The 27,408-nt window shown below is 30.4% G+C and overlaps 1 protein-coding gene across 1 annotated transcript; it reads left to right on the forward strand.

Annotated features, from left to right (window-relative positions):
* Window positions 1–27,408, forward strand: LOC136972393 (mesoderm-specific transcript protein-like). Its single transcript, XM_067266977.1, has 11 exons — window positions 1–201; window positions 5,608–5,681; window positions 8,389–8,466; window positions 12,334–12,464; window positions 17,589–17,644; window positions 18,344–18,384; window positions 18,461–18,528; window positions 24,910–25,011; window positions 25,086–25,162; window positions 26,734–26,794; window positions 26,870–27,408. Exons 1-11 carry the CDS (start codon window positions 48–50, stop codon window positions 27,009–27,011), a joined length of 984 nt encoding a protein of 327 aa, XP_067123078.1. The 5' UTR covers window positions 1–47; the 3' UTR covers window positions 27,012–27,408.

Genomic DNA, 27,408 nt, shown 5'->3' on the forward strand with positions numbered 1-27,408 from the left:
ATTCCTCAAAACGTGATTTTGTTACTAAATTATTGTTTAAATTTATAATGTCTGTCTTTTTGAATAGTATTATAGTAATAATTGCCGTTGCTTTAGCAATTTATGTCAATTATCCTCCATTGCCTCCATCTCCAATACTTTATCAATGGGAATCAACTGGACGTAGATTCAAATTTAACAATTTTATAATCTTTTATAAAGGTAAGAAGTTGATAAATTATTAATAAATATATGAAATAACTACCTAATTACCGAAAAATGTACCAATATAAGTAGCAAAAACATTCGATTAGTACCTTCGATTATCTGAGAATGATTAATTGTAGTAAATCCTAGATTTTCTAAACCCAGATATCATATAGACTTATTAAACCTGAGTCAGAGAACAATCACCAGCAAAATTCCATTTTTCTTTATTCTCCAATATGCATTTCTGGCTTTTTAAGCCCCTCTTTATAAATTATATTTCAACTAAAGAGGGGCTTAAAAGGCCCGAAATGCATATTGGAGAATAAATTAAAAGGGTGTACTATAGATTACCACCTATGGACTGGACTGGTTGGGACTTTGAGATATATTTGAACTCAGAGGACTGAGACGAGTTCAATGGTACCCTACTTTTGGGCCGGAGGCAAAAAACAAGAAAGTTATCATTCTTTTTTTCGGTGATCGTGCGATGATCGGGAGTTGCGTCGCTCTCTACACTAAGCCTGTTGCGTGTTTAACAGGCAGTCTGGCAAGTTGGCCATATATATCGGGTGGCCAACAAGTCGATCGCGATCGACCGGTCGATCGCCAAGCCAATTTTGGTCGATCGCTAGCAATGTCTTGACTTAATGTATTATATTTGTAACCGAACGCAACTGTGCGCATGCAGTTATGACTCGACTCACAAGTAGTGAGTGCACTTCGTACTGAAACAGTGTATAAACATAGTATGTATTTCACACTTCCCCCTCCCTACTTAGACTATGCCTATGACAACAAGTCATAGGCATAGTCTAAGTAGGTACATTTTTACGATAAAAAGTAGATCTTATGTGCACAAAAGTTGGCCACCCCTGATATATACCTTCAACAAAGGCAGATGTTGATCCATGAGCACACTGATCGTCTACAGTTCTAGTTGTCTTTTTTGCACACCCTCGCGCTTGTCAACCTCGGGGGCTACAGCTCCTCAGTCTCGCTATCGCTTACGGTTGGCTAGTACTACAAGCTGACCGTACTGTCGCGATGCTTGAACAAAAGGAAAAAAAAAGGAACTAGCGTTTGACTGTTCGTGCTCCCAACGGACTCCCTCCGGGTGGGGAGCCGCTAGCAGGCTGCCGATTGTTTTACGTCACTAGTTATTGATTCACGGTAGTTCTTGAACAAAAGAAAAGAAAGGAAGTGGTGTTCGACTGTTCGTGCAATTTCTTGCTTTTCAGAGTGCTTTTTTTAAATTTGTTTGCAGACTTTACCGTGAGATGGCAGCACTAGCAATTACGGTGCCATCTGAATGAAAGCATTAAAAAAGTATGATAACTTTCTTATTTTTTGTCTCCGGTCCAAAAGTAGAGTATTGTTGAACTCGCTTCGGTCCCCTCAGTTCAGATATATACTCAAAGTCCCAAAATTCCATAGATAGTAATCTATAGTATCCCCAAGAAAAATAAATGGGATTTTGCTGGATTATATCGGTTTTTCAATGAATGGGAAAAAATATATATATTTTAAAAAATTATGAAGAAATAATTATAACCGATTATTGAAAAATTTTGATGATTTATTGTCTTTTTTTCACAATAATAACAAGGACATTTTGAAATATATCTATTACCAGTGCTTCTGTTAGGTTCTGTTCAGAAATGCTTACTGGTTCAACTGCTGAGACCAGACATCATTCAAAAACATTACATATAAAATGCCAGTGATATGCCAGTTACTACCAAGCTCCATATATATAAGGCTGCATGGAAATGTTGTCAGTAGTGATACACACTAAATTTTTACTTATGGTAAATACAGTCGACTTCGCATAACTCGACACTGTAGGTTAGTCAGTTTTCTGTGGTCCAGGTCCACTTACATAGGCAATAATGTTATTAATGTTAAAAAACTCGGTTTACTCGACATCATTTAACTTGTCACCACTGGATAAATCAACATATAGCTGACCCTTGATAATCCAACAGGTATAGGACCAAAAGGGTGTCGGATTACCAAAAGTAATTACATATTTGGCCATGTTTTGCTAGCAGTAGCCTACAATATTCCTACATTTTATGAGTAAAATGCTGCCTAGGTTAATATGGAAATGAAACACCCATTTCGGTTAACTAAAACATGTTTATTAAAAGAAATATGGAAGCCAATAAATGTACATACAGTATGTATAGGCATAAATAATACAGTACGTACAGAACTGCTCACGGAAAACACAAGAAATGTGTCATCGTGTAAGAATTGGGTGGGGAGATTCATGTCGCGACATCCTTCTGTGCAAGTAGACATGTAATAGGACGGGGACTATGGTGACCTTTACGGGAGGTGCGTCGGACTACTGAGCATGTCGGATTATCAAGGGTCAGCTGTACTTTTTCGGTTTCACACATTTTAGATGTCTGATAAGTCGATTCCCCTCCTGAAAAAATGAGTTCACCTCATACAATAAGCTGTGTGGTGTGAACTCATTTTTCAGGGGGGGAGTCGACTTATCAGAATTTTAAAAAGTGTGAAACAGAAAAAGTATGTTAATTTATCCAGTGGTGATGAGTTAAACAATGTCGAGTAAACTGAGTTTTTAAGGTTAATAACATTAATGCCTATGTAAGTTGGCTGGGACCACAAAAAACTGACTACGTAACCCACGAGTGTCGAGTTATCCAGGTGTTGACTTATGCAACTGTATTACACTAATACATTACATTTTTCTCATGATCATTAATACATCACACAACTTACTACTAACAGGTATTTCAATTTCAAATTATTTCCATATGAACTTATTTTTATACAAAAAATTTTTAATATAAATTTAAATTCCTGTTATAGAAAATAGACAAACACGAATATTTGATCCATTTTTCATGAATGGACCAAATATTTAAATTCAGTATCCTCAAAAACCCTTAAAAACGTACTTTGTGCTTGTTGGTAACCTTGTATTAAGTAACTTTCCTATTCAAATGCTGCCATTCTGGTGGTCAGCTAGAAAAGGGTGCCTGTTACAGGTGGGAAGTTGAAGTTAATTCAACCAAAAATAATTGTTGACTTCCTTTTGGATGAAAGAATGGTTCCTGAAAAGTTTCATTGCATTTGTTTAAACTGTGTCAAGATGTATAAAGAACAAACAAACTAATCAACAGACTTTTTTTATATATTAGACTACACATGTAAAGTTCAAAGATTAGGGACTAACTTTGATAACAAATGTCCAATAAAATGAAAAAATAATATAAAGAAGTAAAACGGCAAAGTCATTTTTGGGACGAGACTGTCTCAGAGAGCATGAGCAATGCATGTGGAAAATCTTGCACTCATGCCTGTTTGTAGAATCAGTCTCAGCATTTTGTATTTTTTTTCGACCCGGTTCTCTGTCCCCTGACTGTCTACAAGGCTGGTTTATTTCATGTGTGCACGATTTGGGCACTAAATACTCTGTGCCATGAGAAAAGGTTAATCACCTTGTAAAGATACTGGAAAATATACAAATGACTCACTAAAACCTTTGATTATCCAGTAAAAATATTTAATTGAAATAACAAACGTTTTTGACCTTAGTATTCAGTCTTCATCAGGTTTACAAATACTGAGATTCTAAGAACAGTTATGTGCAACTATTTTAAAAATTTATTAGAACATTTCCAATCTTGTGTATAAAACTGTTGTGTGCGTGTGTTGCCATGGATGCATATGTGTTGCTAACATATGTAGCATGCATAGCACAAACTAAAGAATATAATTATTATATATGTTATGGACAAAGTGATTAATCAGGCACTATTCATAATGCCCGGTCATTATGAATAATGACCAAAAAGGGCAGGCAGTGTGATAAATATTGATTAATTTATCAAATTGACCGGTCATTATGAATACTGCTATCACCTAGTCGGGCAAAGTGATAATAATAAGTTGAGGAATGATCATCTGACATACGCTAGCTAATCGGCACTCAGTTGTGTGTGCGTATCGTGTTTAGTACCGAATTTAAAATTTGATTAAAAAAACTTCGCTTATTTCATTTAGAAATATTTATGTTTTATGAATTATTTCAAAGTATTTTAAAAAGAACATGTAATCTTTTAAAACTAAGTACTATTAACTATATTAATTACTGTATTTTACGGAATATAAGACGCACTTTTTTCTTCGAAAAATTGCCTCCAAAATTCAGGTGCGTCTTATAGTCCGTAGCATCTTATAAGTATTTTTTTTTATAAATTGCTTAAAAATTAAGGTGCGTCTTATAGTCCGTAAAATACGGTAAATGGTAAAATTTTACCTATATGCACCATCTTGGCGGTGGTCGCAACTGTTTGTGCTCTTGACGGATTTCTCCTGGAGGGGAGCCGCCGGCACGCCGCCGAATGTTTAACATTACTAGATATTGATATGTGTGTTCAAGAACTATCATGAATAAATAACTAGTGACGTTAAACAATCTGCGGCCTGCTGGCGGCTTCCCTTCGGGAGAAATCTGTCGAGAGCACAAACAGTCGCAACTGCCACCAAATTCAGTACTAAATGCAATACGCACGCGCAACTGAGTGCCGATTGGCTAGCGTATGTCGTATGATCACTCCTCAACTTATTATTATCACTTTGCCCAACTAGGTGATAGCAGTATTCATAATGACCAGTCAATTTGATAAATTATTGAAATTTATTACAATGCCTGATTTTGTTGGTCATTATTCATAATGCCCGTATTAATCACTTTGTCCATAACATATACACAAATAAAGGGATGGAAGTGTACGTTAAATAGTTAGTGCACAACAGTTTTATATGCAAGATTGGAAACATTCTAAAAAATTTTTTAAATAGTTGCATATAACTGTTCTTAGAATCTCAGTATTTGTAAACCTGATGAAGACCGAATACTAAGTTTGAAAACGTTTGTTATTTCAATTAAATATTTTTACTGGATTGTCAAAGGTTTTAGTGAGTCACTCTGTGCCAAATTGCAACTCCTGACATGTACTCCTTTATATATCTAAGGTGTGAAGCTGTTGACATGGTTTTAGAGACAAGACATAGTCTTGTCAATTACAAATTATAAACACATTGAAATGTTGTATGTATTTTTTTTAAAGCATTTGATATATGGAATTATGTCATCTACATATTTTTATCATTTTGGCTAGATTCTCCATTTATTTTCTGTAAGATTCAAAATACATTTCTACAGTTTTTAAGTTTAAACTGACCATCAAAAATTTTCATAAAGCTACATTATATTTAGGTCAGAAGTAACTATATAATTTTGTTCAGTGATCTTGTTCTGCTATAGTAGAATGTCTTATATAATGACAATTACATTTTGAATATTGAAAACTATTCCTATATTTATGAAATATAAATTTTTTAAAGTTAATGTATTATAATTTACTTTAATTGTAGTTGAACTTGGAAATGGTACAGGAAATGTCGTATGTCTACATGGATTTCCAACCTCAAGTTATGATTGGTATAAAGTAAGTAAGAAGTAAAATGAAAATGTGTTTATTGTGATTTATATTCACTTAAAAGTGAAATTATTATACAGAAAGTATTCATTGTTATCTCTTAAAAACAATGAATTTAGTAGTATTGAACAATGAACAAGTAGTAATTTATTTGTGATAAATACACTGGTGTGCAAAACTTAAGCAATTGTTTTTTGCTGTAACTCCACAAGAAATCCCTTGGGAGACATGAAATTCAGAATAAGAGATGGTATTTTGTACTTAAAGGATGAAGAAAGCAAAAACTAGTGAAAAAATGAATAGAATGCATACAATACGGAATCAAAGCCTCCTTCTTATTGTAATCTTGTGCTGCGTGCACTTACTGCACACATTCTACGTGCTCTCACATCACCTGTGATGTCTTCTTCCTGAATACAAATCACCTTTCTACTGAGTTGAGTGTTTATTGTACTGATTGTAACAAGCCCTTTTCTACAATTTCATGGCTGTCTGCTTAAAAATCACATTGTTACTTAAGTTTTACAGACCAGTGTATATTAATTATATATATATATATTATTTTTATACTTTGTTTTTTATATACAAAATACTTTTTAATACTCTGAACACCTACTCTTTAATTATGATCACTCTATACTTTATCATGTGTAGTAAAGAAAAATTACATTCAAGCTAGTATATTTACTGATGAGTAGCACTAGTTTTTCATGTCTGGAATGTCAAAAGCTAGAGATGCACAACTTGCTGACTTAAGATTCAGATTTATTAGAGCCTAACCATTCACCATCCACAAAAATATTGTAAGGAATTGAATCAAAATTTTACTTTTATTTTTGGGGTTTTTATTTATTCTTGTTATTATTTATTTTGGGGACATTTCATTTTGTTAAAGACAAAAACTCTATACCCAACTGAAAAAGAAAACTTTAAATTTGAAAAATTAATAGTCTTACCATGACTGATACTCATACCTCCTATGTCACCAATCTACTAGGGCTTCTCGGATTGAGTGATTTTCGAATAAAAGAATGGTCTCTTAATCCCAATTCTGACTGATTTCAAAAAATTAGAATTAAGTTTTTCTTTGAAAAGAATGATAATGACAAATTATAAATGCCTTACTGTCCTTCTAATTTTATTTTATTTGTCTACTTGGACATTACTCATTAGTAGGACCTTGTACTGGTGTTTAAAAATTTGACAAAATGATGAGAGTTAGTTCAGAAAAAACAAATTTTATTATATCACCTGTAGTAGTAATTTCTGACTTCCATGGCAGGACGGTGGCCATAGAAGTCAGAAATTATTACTACAGGTGATATAATAAAGAAAATTTGTTTTTTCTGAACTAACTCTCATTATTGTGTCAAATTTTTAAACACCAGTACAAGGTCCTACTAATGAGTAATGTCCAAGCAGACAATTAAAAATAAAAATAGATAATGACAAATATTCAAAATATTGTGAAGAACTAAAAAAATATCAATTGTTAGTGTGAGTTGGAGTGGCTCAGCTGTTAGTTACATCACACCAGGGAGTATAAAAAATCCCACAAGACTGAAGATAGACATGGTGAAGTTCCTGAGTGAATGTGATTGGCAAGCAAAGATTTTAAGATGACTTTTGTTTTTGGTTTTGGTTTTGATTAGATAAAGTATCATTGAGTTTTTATAACTTGTACAGTTCATTTTCTTTAACTTATTTCATACTTATTATTAATTATAGTACATAGTCGGTCATAGAATAATAATAAATTTATTTGTTTTTTTCTGACACATACTCAACTATTTTTTTGGGGGGGGGACCCGCTTTTCATGCATTAATTGATTTTCATGTTTGAACAAATTTGTTTGAGTTTTTGACTGTTTAAAAGTCCAGGCCTGGCACAGACCACCCCTTGATTTCATTTTGTTGTTTATGTAATGCCATATGTTAGGTAAAAATGGGCTTTGAAAAATTAGATGTTGCAATATGAATTTGCATGCATCAATCTCTTGAAAACAAGATTCAATATTATAATGTTATTTAGTTTTACAAGAGGTTTATACTCTGTAACTAAAAGCATATCAAGTTCTAATTAGATATACTTCAATATTACTTGCATATGCTTTTTATTCAATTATTACACCTTTGTTAAAATGAACAAAAATACTGCCATTGTGAATTTTATTGAACAAAAATAAAACATAACATACAACCAAACTTCAATTTAGTTCCAAGTTTATTTGCGTCTGAAACTGGTACTAAATCAAAGTAACTCAAACAATCAGAATTATTTATAATAATGAAGTCTATGTACAAATTTAAGTTTCATCAATGCCAAACCATAGAATTAATAATTCACATATACTGAATGGTTTTATATTTAATATTTATGAAAAAGATTTATTTGTGAATATTTGTTGGCACTATTTAGAAGAGAGCTACATTTAAGTTTGACTCTAAAAAACTGAAAATTCTACTGATTGTCATCATTTCCAAAAATTCATTTTTTAATCAGACATACTTTGTAATTGTTAACAGACTGAATTAAATTATCAAATGGATTTTTACTTACAAGTTAGTACTAACATTACAAACTATATGTGATATTTACCCAAATTTCCTAATTTTGAGTTGTTAATTTTTAAATTATTAATTTAGATTTTATTTTGCATAAATTTGAAATAAATTAAACTGACAATAATATTTTTCATTTTTTCACTTATTACAGATTTTTCCATATCTGAAGCAAAAATTTAAATGGATAATTGCTCTTGATTTCTTGGGATTTGGATACAGTGATAAACCAGTAAGTAATCTGTATACTGTTGCCTCCCATTTCTATGTTATATGAACTTCTTTATATTTAGCAATTAATGTATATACCTACTATCAGAATCTAATACTATGAGTTTACTTGCCTGTGCTTGTGGTTGTGTCCTTATGTTTTTGTCCAGATTGCATGCTATGTTGAGAATAAATTTTTAACTGTACCTGTGTTTGATTGCAAAATTTTCCACTCACTTTAGCTCTTTTAAGATGTCATTAATGCTGGAGCAGTGTAAAATATCTCGTGAACAAGTGAAAATAACCATATTTTGTTTTGACTTTTGACTAAGTTCTCCTCTATTTGCTAATCAGAAAATAGACTAGTATAATAAGTCCTATTAATAAACAAGGTCTGAGTAGACAGGATATACACAAAATTTATAGAAATTACAAAAGTTAAAAGAAAAAATGTGTGTGAAAACATTCATGTTGAAACCATTAATTTATATTATGAATTCTAGTAAACAATTGTAAACAAACAAATAAAAAAATATTATTTATTTTATTTTTTTATTTTTATCTCCATTTCATTTTTTGTAACAAACTAGGAAATTTTATCCAACAATCAGCCCGATCTATTATTTTCTCCACAACATTACTCACAGTTATTGATGCTGTTGATTGCTTTAGACCAAATTCTTCTTTTATGCCTTTTTGGAATCCAGGATCAGCTAAAATATCTTAAACATATTTTCATCTTTTGTAAAGAAGTTAGTGCACCACTGCATGATTCAGTTGTCACTTCTAAAAAATTCTGTGCCAACCATTCAAACCTAAATAATGCCTTGGAATCACTGACTTGTGGAGAAGAATGAGATTTATAATAATATTTAACTACTTCAGCTATGGTTAAACATTAACAGAAAATAAACCTAGATAAAAGCAATAACAAACCACACTTTTTGCAGTTGAGTCTCTGTCTGACTAGATGCATGTATTTTGAAGGATATGCTTATAATTCGAAGTAAATACTTACTTTTATTCATATGGAATACTTATTACTAAAGTGAAACCTTTATTCAAAAGCATTTGCTTCATGCTCATAAGTGTAAGGTTTTGCTTCTATTTTTATTCATACAGCTGAAGGATTTTCTTCAAATTTTACAAGAATAAGGTAATGCTTTTTTTATTCATATGGGCCATGTCTTGAAGTAAGGAGGAAAGCTTTGCTTACTTCAAGAGCTGTATTGTGAGAAGTAGTGCATTAATAAAAAGAGAAAATGTTATTCAAAAGATATCAATTTAAGTGTTGTTCTAATAGTACTTGCAAAAGTAATTGAGCTTGGTCAATGTTCTTAATTATTATACATATTTAATCATACATATTTATCATATATCCTGAATTTGCTATTTGTTGTACAGAATAAACAGGAAATGAATATGACACATTGTGGTATGTTGACATTGCTGGATGCATTGTGGTCATCTTTAGCAGTCCCAATACAAATTTTGTATCTTGGCATTTTAAAAAAGTGCAAAAATGTTTAAAAACGAATGTGTAATGATCTTTTTATAAACATCCAGGACAAGAAAATTTCTTGTGATGGCTATTTTTGTAATACAATAATTCTGATCATTTCTTTCACTTATTGAGCATTTTTGATCTTTGAGCATAATATATACAAATGAATCAGCTTGATAATGTTTTATATAGAAATTCTTAGTTCAGATTTTATAGTCTGTAAAGATAAATAATACTGTAGTAAAAGTTTACAGATTATAAGTTTAACTTTTTTATGTTAGGAACATATTTCATTCAGGTAAAAGAAAAATAAGTGTTACACAATAAAATCTCTTTTACAAGTATATATGGTTGTCTATAGACATCAGAGATTTCCTACCTTCAAGGAATTGTTTTTTCTGTGAAGTTTTTATAGAACAAAATAAATATGCTCCTATTGTAGTAAATGAAAAAATATTCATTAAATTAAGACATTTTCAGAAGAAACATATTTGTTAGATTCTGGAGATCTTCTATCAAAGATACTTTCAGTACTAAAATTATTACAAAACAAATTTTAATGACCTTCTTAATTTAAAAATTAAATTACAAAAAGAAGTTTTGCAGAACTTTTTAGATTGGTAAGCATGTTTCTATCATGAAGTTGTTATTAATTTTTTTGGTTTTTGGTAAAGTGATACTTTAACTTTTTATTTATTAATTCTGTATTTTATTTCCAGATTTTAATATAATTATTTCAACACAATTATATTTAATGCATCAGTTCATCTATTTTTCAACTTTTTATTTCATCTTCCTCTTTTTGAATTTAATAAATCTTAACATGAAAACTTTTGCATGCATTTCATGCATCAAATTCATATATCTAAACTAGATATTCTAATGTAAAATCAAATATCAAATATTTTTTTATTTTTTTAATAATTTTCTATCTGAAATATAAAAGATATGTCACTTTTGTCAGAAATGACTAACAGATGTTAAATTCTTTATATGAAGAAATAATTTTTAGTTTTGAAATTAAATAGATCTAGGTATTTTAAAGAAAAAACATTGTAAATTTTGATAATTTTTTTCAATATACTTATATATTTGCCCAGGGCCGGATTATCGAATAGGCAAAGTAGACAAATGTCTAGGGCCCGTAATTCGGAGGGGCCTGGCTTCAGTGCAGAAGATTTCTATGTTTCAAAGTGAGTTAAAAGAAAAGGCTGTATTTAACAATTCCTACTAAGCTCCGTTAGACTAGCTATTATCTAAAAAAAAAAAACAACAAAAAAAAAAGGTCAACAGCCACCCATGCGTCAGAAGTAATGTGCGCCACGAGATCTCTCGCTGTATGGTTATGATTTATTTTCTAAATCTAAACTTATACATCGCGACATCGCATATTCGATGTAGCATTCAAGTTGCTCGAGTGCGAAGATATTACAATTCAATAGTGTTTTATAAAAGTTAAAAAGGGTGACACTACGGTGTGACTTGGGGTGACACCACGATATCCGCACCGGGTGTCACCCATGCTAGCTACGCTAATGTCACATTATATAAGATTTGTTTAGAAGCAACTTATTTAAATGGGGCCCCAATTTAAATTTTGTCTAGGGCCCGCTAGAGGCTTAATCCGGCGCTGTATTTGCCTTTATCTATCACAGTTAATTTCTTTTCAGGCTTTATTTTCTAATGAATAGCATTATTATAGCTTATTAATAATCCAGTAGTTTAGATCTTTGGATGATTTATCTATTAGTTACACATTAATCTAAATTATTGTCTAAATTAGTATAAGCTACATTAAGACTAATATTCATTTATGTAATACTGGAGAGTCGTTTATCCGAACACCGGTTATCCGAACGCTTTCCAGTCAGACTGTGTCATGCTGAATCAAATTTTTTTGATACTAGATTTACTTCTAAAGTATAATTTTTATGTTTTTATATTTTTCAATATATTTATTTTGTTTGTACAAAGTAAAGAAATAATTTTTAATGATACAATAGCCTCGATTATTATTATAAAAATTTTCGTTAGGCTTAAAATCGACGAAAATCGATGAAAATTCAACACAAAGTGACACACAACGGAGAAAAATTTCAACATTATATATTTTTATAATGTTGAAATTATTTACATTTCAACATTGAAATATAAAATGTTGTATAAAATTGTATAAAATTTTTACAATGTTGAAATTAATTATATATTTTTTCGTACATTATCGGTTATCCGAACAACCTCAGTCCCCAATTGATTTGGATAAACGACTCTCTACTGTATTTCAAGAAAATATTTTAAATAAGAATTTTAAAAAAGTTATTTAATATATATTATCTCCAACCAAAACAATGTAATTATATTTTATTAAATTTTGTTAATTTACAGAGATTTCATTCCTATTCAATTTTTGAACAAGCAGACATTGTGCAGGAAATGTTATCATTTGAAAAGATCAAGGATGTTCATATACTAGCACATGATTATGGAGATACTGTTGCTCAAGAACTCTTATACAGGTGAATTGAAGTATTTACTTTTATTATTATTTGATCTGATAAAATATTCAAAAAATAGTGTTGTTATTCCTTAAAATTAAAAAAAAGTATATACAGTAGAGTGTCGAAAAGTGGAACCAATTGGGGACTGGGGTCCTTCCAGTTAATGATTTGTTCCAGTTTCCGACTTTGTACGAAAAAATACATTAATCTGTCCGATGTTCAAATTTTTCTCCGTTGCGTATCGCTTCCTGTTGAATTTTTCTCTGTTGCGTGTCGCTTTGTGTTGAATTTTCGTCGATTTTAAGCCTAATGAAAATTTTTATAATAATCATCGAGGCTATCGTATCGTTAAAAATTATTTCTGCATTTTGTACAAACAAAATAAATATATTAAAGAATATAAAAAACATGAAAATTATACTTTAGAAGTAAATTTAGTATCAAAAACATTCGATTCAGCACGACACAGTCCGACTGAAAATCGTTTCACTTTCCGGCCATTTCACTTACTGACGTTCCACTTATCGACGCTCTACTGTATTATTAACAATTACATAGACAGACAATGCACAATATAATATATATTGGACTTGTAAGAAAATTTCAATAAGAAAATCAAGACAGATAAATTTTTAGGAGTATCATTTGATATAATTTTTTTGTATAAAAGATGTCATTTTGACAATGCATTTTGATTGCTATTTGACTAACTAGTAAGTCCATCATCAATATCCATGGACAGTGCTTCATGTATACAAATGTATCCATTGCTCTATTTATTTAAATGTTCTTTTAACCATTATTATTTTTTGAAAGACTATTATAGATTTTTTGGTATTGAGTAAAATGTATACTATGATTAGAATATATAATTCTAAAAAATGTAAAGACTCAGATTATCTGAATGGCATTGAAATGGGTCATTATTGTAATAAATATGAAAGAAATTAATAAAAACTTTGTCAGTTTGACATTATTGGCCATTAGTTTTTGTGTATAATATGCTACGCGAATGTTTGAAACTTGTCAAATAGAAGCTGGAAATGAAATAACTAATAACTACCTAGTGCTTTAACACTTCTTCTAGCAATTATCTTTATGAAAAACAAACATTTTTGGCCTCTTTATCAGCTGAAATAAGTATACAAGCAGAAAAAATAATTTGAATTAGATTCTTTTTTCCTTGTATACCTGAAGAGGACTGATGAAGAGGCTAAAAATTGTTTGTCTTTTAAGAAAATAATTGCTAGAAGAAGTGTTAAAGCACTAGGTAATCAATAGTTGAAACTTGTCTCCATTTCATATAATAGGTGAAATAGAGTAAAGCTGTGGTTGACAATTCTGGTGATGCATTTTCATCGAAAAAACAAAATAAGCATTAATTTATTGTGTTCCAATAAACTTTAGTGAACAATAACATGCATTCAATACTGTAATCTACTGTACTATATTGTCACACTATTTGCTAAGGACTCAGCCAAATCAACAAGTGAAAGTGCACACTTGAGAAAACTGTTTGTTTTAGGGTTGATTTACACACAACAGTGATGTGTTGGCACAGTGACCATTTGATGCATAAACATTGATAAATATCATACATAGCCAATCAGAGTTTTATCTATGACACATGATCTGTATTCTGTCAATCATACAAGTGTCGTACATGAAACTCTGATTGGCTATGTGTGATATTTATCGAGGCTTACTGCACTGTGCTGGCACGTCACTGTTGTGTGTAAATCGACCCTTAATGTTTTAATTAAATGCCATGGCATTTATTCATTTTGTAGGAATAGGACTGTGATTTTTATTTGAAGGTGTAGTTTATTTGCTAATATACATTATATATATTTTGTACCTATATTATATTATTGAAACCTTTCATAATTTTTGCTGTTTGTATGATTTCTGAAGACAATATAAAAGTTAGTTTGAAAAATTTTTATGATTTTTGTTAAAAATAGTTTCTGGAAAAAGTTTACTTATTACATGTTCTTTGATTATATGCATTATTATGCTGCCTGTAGTATAGTAGATTTTTTAAACTAATTTAAATTTAAAAATAAAACAAGATAAGACAAGACAAAAGTATAGAAGACAGTTTTATTTAGGAATACTTTCAAACTTTCCAATTCAATATTAAAAAAATATTGTTTAGAAGTTGTTGTTCTTAGAATATAGTTGATGTGAGGATTAAAAACATTCCTATTAAATGAAACTTATGATTTCTATAATTTATTAGTTTGATTTTTTAAAATTTTTGACAGGAGTCATTATTTTAAGATTTAAATGATTTTTAGTTTGTAGTGTACATATCTTTCAATTAAAAATTGTTCAAGTATTACATTTTACTGTACATAATAACATTTATTTCAATCCAATGTATGTATTATTTTTTTGATAATCCTTTATTCTAAAACCATAAATAATAAATATGCAACAAAATATTTTCTGGGATATTATATAAATGAACATCTTAGCAGATACAGAAGTCTTAATTTATCTAACTTAGCCATTTTGTCAAGCAAAATTAATTGTGCCATTAAGTGTATGTATTTCATAAATATACAATCTGAACAGGAATATTTTATATTCAAAAGGCATATTTGCTGTAATTCACAAGATAATAATGGATTAAAGGATTTTTAGTTTTAGTGTAATTGTAATTCTGTCAAATTATGGACTGTTTTAATGATTTGTTTTCAAATGTATGGTTGTCCATAAATTACATAATGCATATGATGGTGGGTATGAAGGTAATCGTTATGATGCATTACAAGGAGGTTGCAATGTTTTCAAAAATTTTACATAAAGTTAGAGTACCTCGGGTAACAGAATGATTCATTTTTGTTTCTGAAGTGTTTCATAGCAAACCATATTTTATATCACTACTTTATATATTATATATGTAATTAATAAAATAATGTAACATTCAGTACTCCATGCTGTGTATTATTTTTTAGTGCAATTAAGGGGTTTCATTGACAATGTGTGTTATGTAATTAACAGGGTGGGTATATGCAATGGTATTATGGAACATTACATAGACATAGTTGAAAAGTATAAAAATAGCATATTGTAAATATAAATATATTATTTAATTTAGGAATAGTTCCATTTTTGTGTTCAAGAAGAGGTAATAATAAATTCAGAAACAAGAAAATTAAATAATTACAATAGAGCATCGATTATCCGAATCAATTGGGGACTGGGGTTGTTTGGAAAATTGATTTTTCAGATAACCAATTATGTACAAAAAAATACATTATTAATATAGTATATTAGTATATCCCAATAATAGTATATTAATATATCCCATGTTGAAATTTTTCTTCATTGTGTGTCGCTTCCCATTGAATTTTTGTCGATGTTAAGCATAACGAAAATTTTTATAATAATAATTGTGGCTATTGTATCATTAAAAATTATTTTTTTATTCTGTACAAACAAAATAAATATATTGAAAAATATAAAAAATTATACTTTAGAAGTTAATCTAGTATCAAATCGATTCAGCACGACACACGTCCCGACACAGTCCGACTGGAATGCTTTTGGTTAACCAATGTTTCGGTTGATCAGTGTTCAGATAATCAATGCTCTACTGTATTAACAAAAATTTAATTAAAAGCTTTTTTTGTTTTTTTCAAATCCATAAAAAATTTGAATTAAACTTATAAAAAAATTATTACTGATTATTTCATCACTGTTTTTTCTGACTTTTTGTATAAAATCAGTTTTAAAATTTAAAAATAGAGCTACAAATTGAAGCAAAGTAATATAGTAAAATATAGTAAAAGGAATCTCATTGTTATTATGAAACTAAAATTCTTTATAATTGTTCTGTGAAGTACCTGTTACTTCACAGATCAGTTAAATAAATACACAGTTTTAAATAATTACAATTGTAGTATTCAATGATTTTCAAGACTGCAATTGTATTATAGTAGAAATGTATATTTTTTAATAAAGTTTTGAAGTTAGAGAAATTTGTTAAGATTTTTTCTTTATAAGACAATGGATTCATCCTTTTCACAGATAAGTGTTTATGTTTCTTATATTTTAATAGGAAATATTTTTTAGCACAGAGAACTAAACAGCTTTCTCTGCTAAAGAATAATTCTGTAGCATTTAATTAGAAATTAAAATACTTTCTACATAATAATACATAATATATCATTTAATTATCATCAAGGGATGCAAAATATTAATTTGATTTTTGATCTTTAATTTTACTTTCTCTAGCTTTAGGCCACGAACACATATGTGTAAAATTGTGTGGCAGAAAACTGAATCAGAAATCAGCTTTCAGTTCAGTTTCTGTTTTACGCTTTTATGCCAGAACACACATACGTAAAAATTCTGACCAAATAGGAAACACCACTGCCACCAACAGTGCTAATTTTATTAATTTTTTCTTGTCATATATCTATTTTTTTGTACCTTCCATTTTTTTCTGCTTCCTCTGCTATAATATAGAAAATTTAAATTAATACACTTTTATTCCGAATTTAAATAAAGAACATGCATGTAATCTAAATACTAAGCCTATAAATCAATTCTACTAGACCTACCTGTTGTTTGAAATTTTGCACCTATAGCCATCCATAAATGTTGTTTAAATATAGTGGCTTTATACATGACACTGATGTGGTTGAATGGATTCGATAAACTCCTCTATTTCATTTATTTTTTGTTTTTTTGAGATCGTCACAATTGTAGGGTTAACCCTCATTGCTGCCATTGTTAGAATAAAAAGCACGTGTCTACTTTGACGTCACAGAAAAGACTTCTCTTTATTGGAGGAATTTTGGCATAAAAAGTAGAGACATGCTCTACTCTATTTTCATTTCTGTTTCAGCCAAAATTTCAGAAAAATTTTTATGCTTTCTGTTTTACGTTAGATTTTACGCGAAATTTTACGCATGTGTGTTCCTGGCCTTAGATATATCAATATATCAATATTTAGCTAATCAGAAATATTTTTAATAACTTTCAATAATGCTTTAAATTTTCATAAAGTAATCTTAATTTTGTAAATATTTTAAAAGTTATTTATTATCTATTTCGTAAAGAGATTTTTTAATTTTTGTTAAACGAGATTATATTATTTTATTTTAATAAAATGTTCTTTACTTTCAGAGATCAAAATCAACTTCTTCCATTTAAAATTAATTCTGTTTGTCTTCTTAATGGAGGTAATACTTTATAGTCATTTCCTTGCATTTAAAAACAAAATGTCTCAAAAAAATATTTGGAAATATTTTTTTAATACAACGAAGTGAATTATTTAAGTAATAGAATCTTATGTTAGAAGAAAATATATATACAGTAAAGCGTCGTTTATCTGAAAGCCAGTCAACCGAAAGCTTTCCAGTCGGACTGTGTTGTGCTGAATTGAATGTTTTTGATACTAAACTTCTAAAGTATAATTTTTTGTTTTTATATTTTTCAGTATATTTATTTTGTTTGTACAAAATAAAGAAATAATTTTTGATACAATAGCCTTGATTATTATTATAAAAATTTTCGTTAGGCTTAAAATCAACAAAAATTCAACACAAAGCGACACACAACGGAGAAAAATTTCAACATCGGATAGGTTAATATATTTTTTCATACATAATCGGTTATCCGAAAAGTCAGTTATCCAATGAACCCCAGTTCCCAATTGATTCGGATAAACAACGCTCTACTGTATATAAATACCAGACAACATTCAAAATAAAATCTAAATAACATGAATGATAAGATTGTTGTTTTTTCATTAACAACAAATCTTATTGGAAATTTTATTTATTCTGTAGGCATGTAAAATATTTAGTTAAAAGATAAAAGTTCCATATTAAAAAATTTTTAATTAAACTTTTTTTTATAATAAGAATTTTTTGTTGTAGGAATATTTCCAGATAAATATTATCCAAGACTTTCACAAAAAGTATGATTTACAATAATTATTATGTTTATACTGTTGCTATTAGTTACTAAAAGAATCGTTAAATACATTATTTTAGGTATTAATGTTACCTATAATAGGAACAATAACAGCCAAACTAATAAGTTTTCCATTTGTCAGAGTTGGGTAAGTTCTAAATTTATAAAATATTTTACAATTATAGTTTTTATTTTTTACTTATTTCACTTTATTAATTTATTTAGTCTCTAGAGCAGGGGTTGGCAAAGTGGTCGATATCAATTCCTGGGGGTTGATATAACATTATTGGGGGGTCGATTATTAAGCTTAAGCTAAGGATCAAGTTTTTCTGTCTTACTGATTGTCAGTTACAAAAATTATTATTAACACATATACAATAAATGAAAAAAAAATACAAAATTAAAAGAAATGTATTAAAATAGTAAGTGCTTTTTTTTTTTGCTTGTAACACAAACTTTTTGGTGGGGGTTGATGTGAGATTTCGAATACTTGTAGGGGGTCGATGATCAAAAAAGTTTGGCGACCCTTGCTCTAGAGCAATATTTTTCAACTTTTTTTTTAATCTCATGGCACACTTGAACCTATAATTAAATTTCCACAGAAAAAAATCGCATGATTTAAAGTTGTGTTTGTAAACATTCTATTGCCATATTACTTGTCATTTAACTTAATTATTTTTGTCTATATTTATTGTGAATTAAATAAAGCAGTTTTGTTATTCCCAAAAATAGCAGCATGTTACAGTAACAGTTATTTAAATTAGTAATTTTTATTTACATCATTAACATTATGATACAATATGATACTTAATTAAAATGGCGGCCGGGGAAATTTTTCCCTACTTCGGAGACTGCGACGAGGAAAAAATTTTCCCCTGCATTCAAGATGGCTGCGGTTCCGGCCGCCATCTTGAATTTCTCTGCAGACTCCGCAGATTTTTTAACCGAAATAAACAATAAAAAACAACAAAAAGAGGAGTCTTTTACTCACTTTTCGATTGTTCGATATTCTGAGTAGGATCTCCTCTTTGGGGGTCAACGAAATTTTTCGAATGGTTGACTGTTCTATGTTCGACCGCTACTCCTTCTATGTCATCAATGTGCATATATCCTTTCCATTCGTCCATTATTATCGTACTGTCAGAATTCACGTATTTACAAACGATCCAATTCACAGTGTTTTCTGATCTGTCATTCACCTGACATATGAAGCATTTCTTATCTTCATCGCAATGAATGCAAACGGACTCGGTCGGCTGTATGCTTAATTTTACAGCAAAATTCGATGCATTATCGATACGGGGAGGCTAACCTAGCTCCAAAAAGTCGTCTTCCATTAACTTGTAGAAATCACGGGAAGTGTATCTCGACCAAAATTTGTCGTTGCAACTCAAATCGGCAAAACTAGTCATTATCGGACAATTGGGAATAAACTAAACGCGGGGAGGTAAGGAGAGGAAAAAAACACTGTCTTTCCTTAATTTCTGATTACTTGGTTCTCTAACTTTTAGGATTAAATTGTAATAAAAGAAATAACAATACTTAGTAATACTGGAGGAATTAATAATAATAAATATTCACCGATAGCAATTTGTGTGCAGATGAAATATCGTTACGAAAAAAAAAACACAGCAATTAATCCAATACACAATTCGTCGCAACACAGCAGTAAACGATTCCAACAGGAAACTAGTCGATTTGCATAAAATTGCCCAGAAATGAACAGAAATCACGTCGCAGATCATGCATTTGCATATTCGTTCGTAACACCCCTACGAATTTCCCGTCGATTTTACTCTCGCACGACGTCACAAAACGGCTCCCTCTCCCGTCGCAAATTTACACATTACCGTCTCCGTTTCGAGGTTACAGGATACTCGGCAATGTCGAACGCAGGGTAGAAACCGAATGGGAAAGAATCCCCATGTCGTCGACGTTTCGACTGTAGTGAAAAATTTTTTCCCCGTCACACTCTCCGAAGTAGGGAAAAATTTCCCCGGTTGCTATTTTGGATCCTAAGGTAACATTAACCCATTAATTTGCATTTAAAAGTGGCATGATAACTCGTGTGTTTAATTATAACAAATTAATGCAAGCCTAAAGTTCATTGCTGCTTGTTTGAAATAAGTTTATGGATTCTTAGTGCTTTTCCAGGAAGGATGACAATCGCACTCACAGTATTGTTTATCGTTTATTATTTGTTGATAACAATCACTTCATATTTGGTTTCAGATTCAAATAAAAAAACCCCAAAGAGTTGAAAAAGCAACTAAGCATTTTGCATTTCTTTTGTAATACTTCACATAACCTTCAGTTGAACAATTGTCCAAATTTTTCCATGGACCACCCAAATTTTCTCATGGACCATCAATGGTCCTAGGACCACCGGTTGCCGACTGTTGCTCTAGAGCAGTGATTCTCAAACTTTTTCGATCCACCACCCCCTTTGTTCCATAAAGTTATACCCAACGCCCCCCGTGTGAGAAAGGATTGGAAATATTCTTAGGAAAACTTTTCTATGAATCTCACATTTTGTGCCCTTACCGTACATCGTTCTTGACATCTGGAAAACATTAAATGCAATGTTTCCTCTTATCCGTTTGACAGAAGAAAGGGAACTTTTACCTTTGATCACCGTTCAATACCCTGCCTCCAGCGGCCCCTAGATTTATTCACCACCCACAAGGGGGCGTTATCGCCCACTTTGAGAAACGTTGCTCTAGAGTATTATTGAAGCTCAAACATATCTTTTATTAGGTCTATAAGAAAGGAACATCAATTTTTCAAATTAGTCTATAACAAACATTTTAAATGACGTATTTCTAGGTCTGATTTATAAAAAGAATTTTCTAAAATATTTCTATTAATTAGTAGTTATTTTTAAATAATAAGTAATTATATAAAAGACTAGCAGGTAAGCTCGGGATTGCTTGGGCAAAACATAAGTACAAACATTAAGATTATTAGATTATTTTATGCTTCTAACCCTTCTGTTATATAAATCAAATATTATGATATAATAAAATATAACTACAAACGTTATCTTACATAAATGTTTATTACACAATTGATCAATCTAACACATTTTAAAAATTCTTTACAATATGTACAGAAAAGGAATAAAGAATTTTTAAAATGTGTCAGATTGGTTACTTGGGGTGATAAACATTTACGTAAGAAAAATGTTTGTAGTTATATAAATCAAATACTATGATATAACAAATATTAAAACAAAAACTATGTAAAGAGTTTGGTTATTTTAGCTTTCCATTGTCACATTTATCATGATACTTGGATGGTATGAAATGGCACAATTTCATTGGTCAAGTAAACACCAATTGAAAATACGATATTGTAAGAAATTTAAGATATTGTGTTTTTTCTAATGTTAGCATTAACAACTGTTTCATTCACTGCCGAATATCAAATGGTGGTCTGTCAGTCAATCAAATTTTGTGAGAAATGGATCAAATATTTAATCCCAGAATTCTTGAAAACAACACAAATCATATTTTGAGCAGGTTGGCAACCTCGTATTTTGTAATTCTCCTATTTGAATACCACCATACCGGTGGGTCCGATTGGAAGAAGGGGCTGTTGCAGATGGAGTTTGAAGTTAATTCGACCAAAAGCAGTAGTTGCCCTCCTCCTGGGAGAGAAGATGGTCAACAACTTCTAATTAATACTGGTCTACTATTAATAATTGAATGTGATCTGTGTTGGATAGGTTGCAATGATCCCACACGTGATCAAAGTTGATAACCTTAAGTCTTATATCAAGTCTTTTGAACGTTAACTTATTTAACCACTTGGTTACTTGAAGGTACTTATTGGGCTGCAATTTGAAAAAATTGTAGACCTATAAATTTTCACTATTATCCATCCATCTCTGTCCTTTCTGAATCTGGAGAACAGAGTTAGATGAAAGTTGAGACCATATATGGAAAGCATAAGAGCAAGAGGACCAGGATAACTATATGTGAACTTCTGATTTGTACCGCAAGTCACATTATTTCAATTCAAAAATTTTCTTCTGAATAGGGATAGATACATAACCAACACGACTCTATTGCTAACTGGAAAAGTATGATGTACAGGAGCAAAACACTACTAAACACGCAGGCAAGGGTTACCTGCTACCTGTCACAGTAATGGCGTAATGGTACATCTATTTTGCAAAATATCATTGTTGTAGTAATTCAGAGAGTATAATATATATTTTTAAAAATTATATCCTTTTTTGTAAGAATTATGTTTAATTAATTAGCTTGTTAAATTTTTTCCAGTAGATGGTGCTACGTGTAAAGCTAACAATCAAATGTAGACAGTAATTAATTGATGTATAGAAATCCAATTGATAATTTGGGGTGAGATGTACAACATTATCTAAGTTAGAACTATTTGAACATAACTGCTGAGTTTTGTAGCAATTGGTTGAACAGCCTAGGTGCTCATAGCAAACAAACTAACAAACATCCTCATATATATATAATGCATTAGGAAGTCGAGTATTATATGATTCCATTAAATATTTTAACTAATTTTAAGCCAATAGTTTTTGTTAATAAACACAAAACTTGAATAAAATTATTTATAAAATCTGACCCAATATAGGATTCAGGAGAATACAATATTTCATTTTATAATATGATTCACGAATTTACATAATTATAAGTAATCCTGAATTCTCAGTAGACACTCAGTAGTATATCAGATCACATATCAATAGATATACTGTACAATAGAGTTCTTAACAGGATAAGTTGTTCATGTTGACCATTTCCAAGCATGGACTATCGATCTTCTTTCTTCGCCCTGTTGGGCTGACTCAGGTCTTCTTTCTTCACCGCTGTGGGCTGACTTGGATCTTCCTTCTTCGCCCCCCCCATGGGCTGACTCGGATCTTCCTTCTTCCCCCCTATGGGCTGACTTTGATCTTCCTTCTTTGCCCCTACGGGTTGACTTGGATCTTCTTTCTGAAGGAAAAACACAGTAGATTATTCAAGTACATTATACATTACATTATACAAGTAAAATTATCACAACACATATGAGGGTCGTCCCAGAAGTACCTGACCTGACATATAGATGGCAGTACTTGTTTGAAAAAACGACTGTGTTCGAAAGTATCAACCTCATAAAGCTTAAGTTTGAAGTTAGAAGATGCTACATTGTTCAATATTTGTTTGACAGCCATCAATAGTGAACAATCTCAGTGAATTTGTAAACATGGAAAAAATTGGTTATCGTTATGTGATACAATACTTTCATTTGAAAGGTTTCAGTCCAACCAATATTAAAGCTGAGCTAGATTCTACTCTGGGGGAGTCTGCTCCCTTGTTTACAACAATAAAATATTGGGTTACAGAGTTTAAATGAGGCCATACGAGATGCCAAGACGAACATTGCAGTGGTTGACCAAGTGAGGTGACCATGCCAGAAATGGTGAAAAAAATCCACAAAATGGTATTGGATGACTTAACTCAAAGTGCTAGAGCTAGCAGACATAGTAGGCATTTCAAAAAGTGCTGTACATTGCATTTTGACTGAAAATTTGGACATGAGAAAGCTGTGCGTAGGATGGGTGCCGCGTTTGCTCACATTGGGACAAAAACAGTATTGTGAGGATGTTTCAGTCGAGTGTTTGGCAATGTTTCATAGCAACAAAGCCGAGTTTTTGCATTGATTCATAACCATGGATGAAACATGGGTCCATCACTTCACACCTGAGACAAAAGAACAGTCAAAACAATGGACTGAAAGGGGAGAATCAGCTTCGAAAAAAGGTGAAAACAGTTTCATCTGCTGGCAAGGTCATGCCATCAGTTTTTTGGGATGCGCATGGGATAATTTTCATTGATTATCTTCAAAAAGGAAAAACAATCAACGTAAAGTATTATGCAAATTTATTGCAGCGCCTGAGTGATGAAATCAAGAAAAAAACGGTCACATTTGGTGAAAAAGAAAGTGTTGTTTCATCAAGACAACGCACCAGTTCACACATCTGTTATTGCGATGGCAAAAATCCATGAGTTAAGGTTTGAATTGCTTCCTCACGCACCCTATTTGCCAGATTTAGCCCCCTCGGATTATTTTCTCTTTCCAAACATGAAAAAATGGCTTGGTGGTAAAAGATTTGCCAACAATGAAGAGGTGGACTCTTCGGTTGATGGCTATTTTGAGAAGCTCCACAGTTTTCACTATAAACAGGGGATTGAAGCTATTGAACATTGCTGGAAAAAGTGTATCGAGCTAAAAGGAGACTATGTTGAAAAATAAAGATATGTTTTCCCAAATATTTTGTTTTCTTTGTTAGGTCGGGTACTTCTTGGACTACCCTTGTATAGCCACTTAAAATGAATCTTTATAACATTTCTAATGATTTTGCTTTCTTCTAGAATGTTGTGAACAAAGAAATTTATTACAAATAATTTAAATGTTAAAATTAGATTCCTGTATAAAATTAAATTACATAATATATGTATGAATATTTTATATTTACAAATGTTAAATATTTTATTATTTTTAGACTTTGTGAATTATTTGGACCAAATACACAACCTCATTCTGAAGAATTACATAATTTCTGGTCTATTATGCAATACCAAGAAGGCTATAGAGCATGGGGATCGTAGGTTTTGTAACTTTGACAAATAGAACTTTGTTTATTCTGATACAATAAAATATTAATCTTATATTTTCCAGGATTTTAAATTATATACAAGAAAGAAATGATAATGAAGAAAGATGGGTTTCTGCAATTCAGAAAGCAACTGTACCAGGTATATTAAAAAATTTAAAAATTATATTTGAATAAAAATAATCTAAATAATAATAATAATGAAAATGATGATGATAACTCTTGCCAGTCACTACTCTGCTGTGGTGAGAGAGCTCAGTAATTCTGATGAACCACAGAGCTGGCAGGAGCATCTGCTTCTGGTAAGGTTACCCATTCCAAAGACGTTTATGGAGAGAAATGAAGCCATGAATGACTGAACCCACATAGTGATAATGGCTCAGACATCAGCTGCTTTAACAAGATTGCAGTTGATGTCTCAGAGGCTCACATTTGAAAAATATGTCATAAGTCTCTTTTGGCCATCAGTGGTGAAATCAGCACTGGTCCAAGTATGGCTGTTAGGGTTTCTCATTTCCCGGTCTTTTGCTTGTCCTGGGATTCCTGGATAAAAGTGAACTGTTTTATCACTTGAAATCAAATGATATAATTATTGATTAGAAGTGACACAACACTTGTACAAAACTATAAAATAAAAATAAGCTAATCAGGACTTATCAGTTTGTATTTTTTTTTTTTTTAAGCCATGCACTTTTAAAGGTAATTAACTTTTGAAAATATTTTCAAAAATTTAAACGAAATAATAAAAATAACTTTTAAAGTCAAACTGAAATTAAAAATGAACTTATTTGTGCTTCTTAGCGTAACATATAAAATATTTTATCTTTTATTTATTTTTACAGGGTGTACTGTGGTGGCATTTCAAATTACACAAAATCATTTTTTTTTACACTGGCACCTATTTATAATACATACATCAGTTCGGCCTAGGACAAACTAGTTTGGCCTGAAATCGGGTTTGGCCGGTAACATATATATATGTCTGGTACTACAGAGAGCTGCAATATTGAATATATGTCACATTGTTAGGAAATTTCTGATGTGGCCACATACATCAATATTACAGAAGTTTAATGTTACACTTTTTGGGTATCACTTGGCACCAGTATTAGCTGAGCATGACATTTGCAACATAATGTAAATAATAATAATAAAATTAATTATAGTTAAGTTATTTTATAACAGATACATATTTACTAAAAATAATTTTTCTTCTTCTAGAAGTAAAAATAAATTTAATCTCTTTTGGAGATTTATAATTAATCAACTATACAAAATTTTTAGTAAAATTATTATACAGTCATAAGTTTTCAAGAATAAAAATAATTAATAATGGAATAAATAATGAGAAACTAATTAGTTTTGCATTATCAATGTTAGAAAAAGATGCTAATTAACTAAACATTTTTGAGCTATAGTTTATAGTTTAGTTAATTAAAACTAAGTTAATTCTAACTCAAAAATAATGTAACTTTTAGATATGTTTGACTATTAAAAAATTAGGTTATTCAAAGTAACTGTTATGTAACTGTGTAAAAATAATTTTTGATTTCATATATTCTTTATTAAAATATTATTCAAACCTGTAGGAAAATTATTTAATTTATATGAAGAACTAGTCATGTATTTTTGCTGAATTTTAATGACAATGTATTGTTTTATTATGATTATTAGATATTGGAATTACAAAGTAATTTAATTTATTTATTTTAGTTTATATGATATATGGACCAGCAGATCCTGTCAATCCACCTCCATTTGCAGAACATTACAGGTAAATAAATATTTCAATAGTATGCATTTTTTTATGATTTTTCATTATTTAAAGTTTCAAATGACTAATTTTCAGAAAAGTGATACCCAAGCCACGTATTACAGTACTTCCAAATCATATTGGGCATTATGTTCAGCTTGAAGCTCCAGAAGAAATGATAGAAAATTATTTTAATTTTATATATAATTTAGCAAATAATAATTCCACACAATTGTAGTTTAAAACAGATTGACTTAACTAGAACTCAAAACTGCAAACAAAATCATCTGTTGATTCTCATACTCTTGCAATTGGATGGAAATGAATGAATTTGGCTATTTAATGCTGTTATGAGCTTAATTATTCAGTTATTAATAGAAGTGATATTATTGAATAACTTTCCTCTTCTATAATAACATATCAAGATGGATATCTTATATAAGTCAAAATTTTTATTCGCTTTCTTGAGTTCAGTCACTATCAAAAGATACTTATTTATCTGCATTTCCTAATAATTGATGGTCCACTCAAGAACAACTTGTCCTATTCCAATATATTGAATTTTTTTGCAAATATTTCAGTATTGAGAATTTGAATTCTTTTTAAGTTGTTTCTAATAAAATTTTGTTTGGTGA

The sequence above is a fragment of the Centruroides vittatus genome, unplaced genomic scaffold, assembly GCF_030686945.1.
Source record: "Centruroides vittatus isolate TY-2023 unplaced genomic scaffold, ASM3068694v2 contig_290, whole genome shotgun sequence".
NCBI classification, from domain to species: domain Eukaryota; kingdom Metazoa; phylum Arthropoda; class Arachnida; order Scorpiones; family Buthidae; genus Centruroides; species Centruroides vittatus.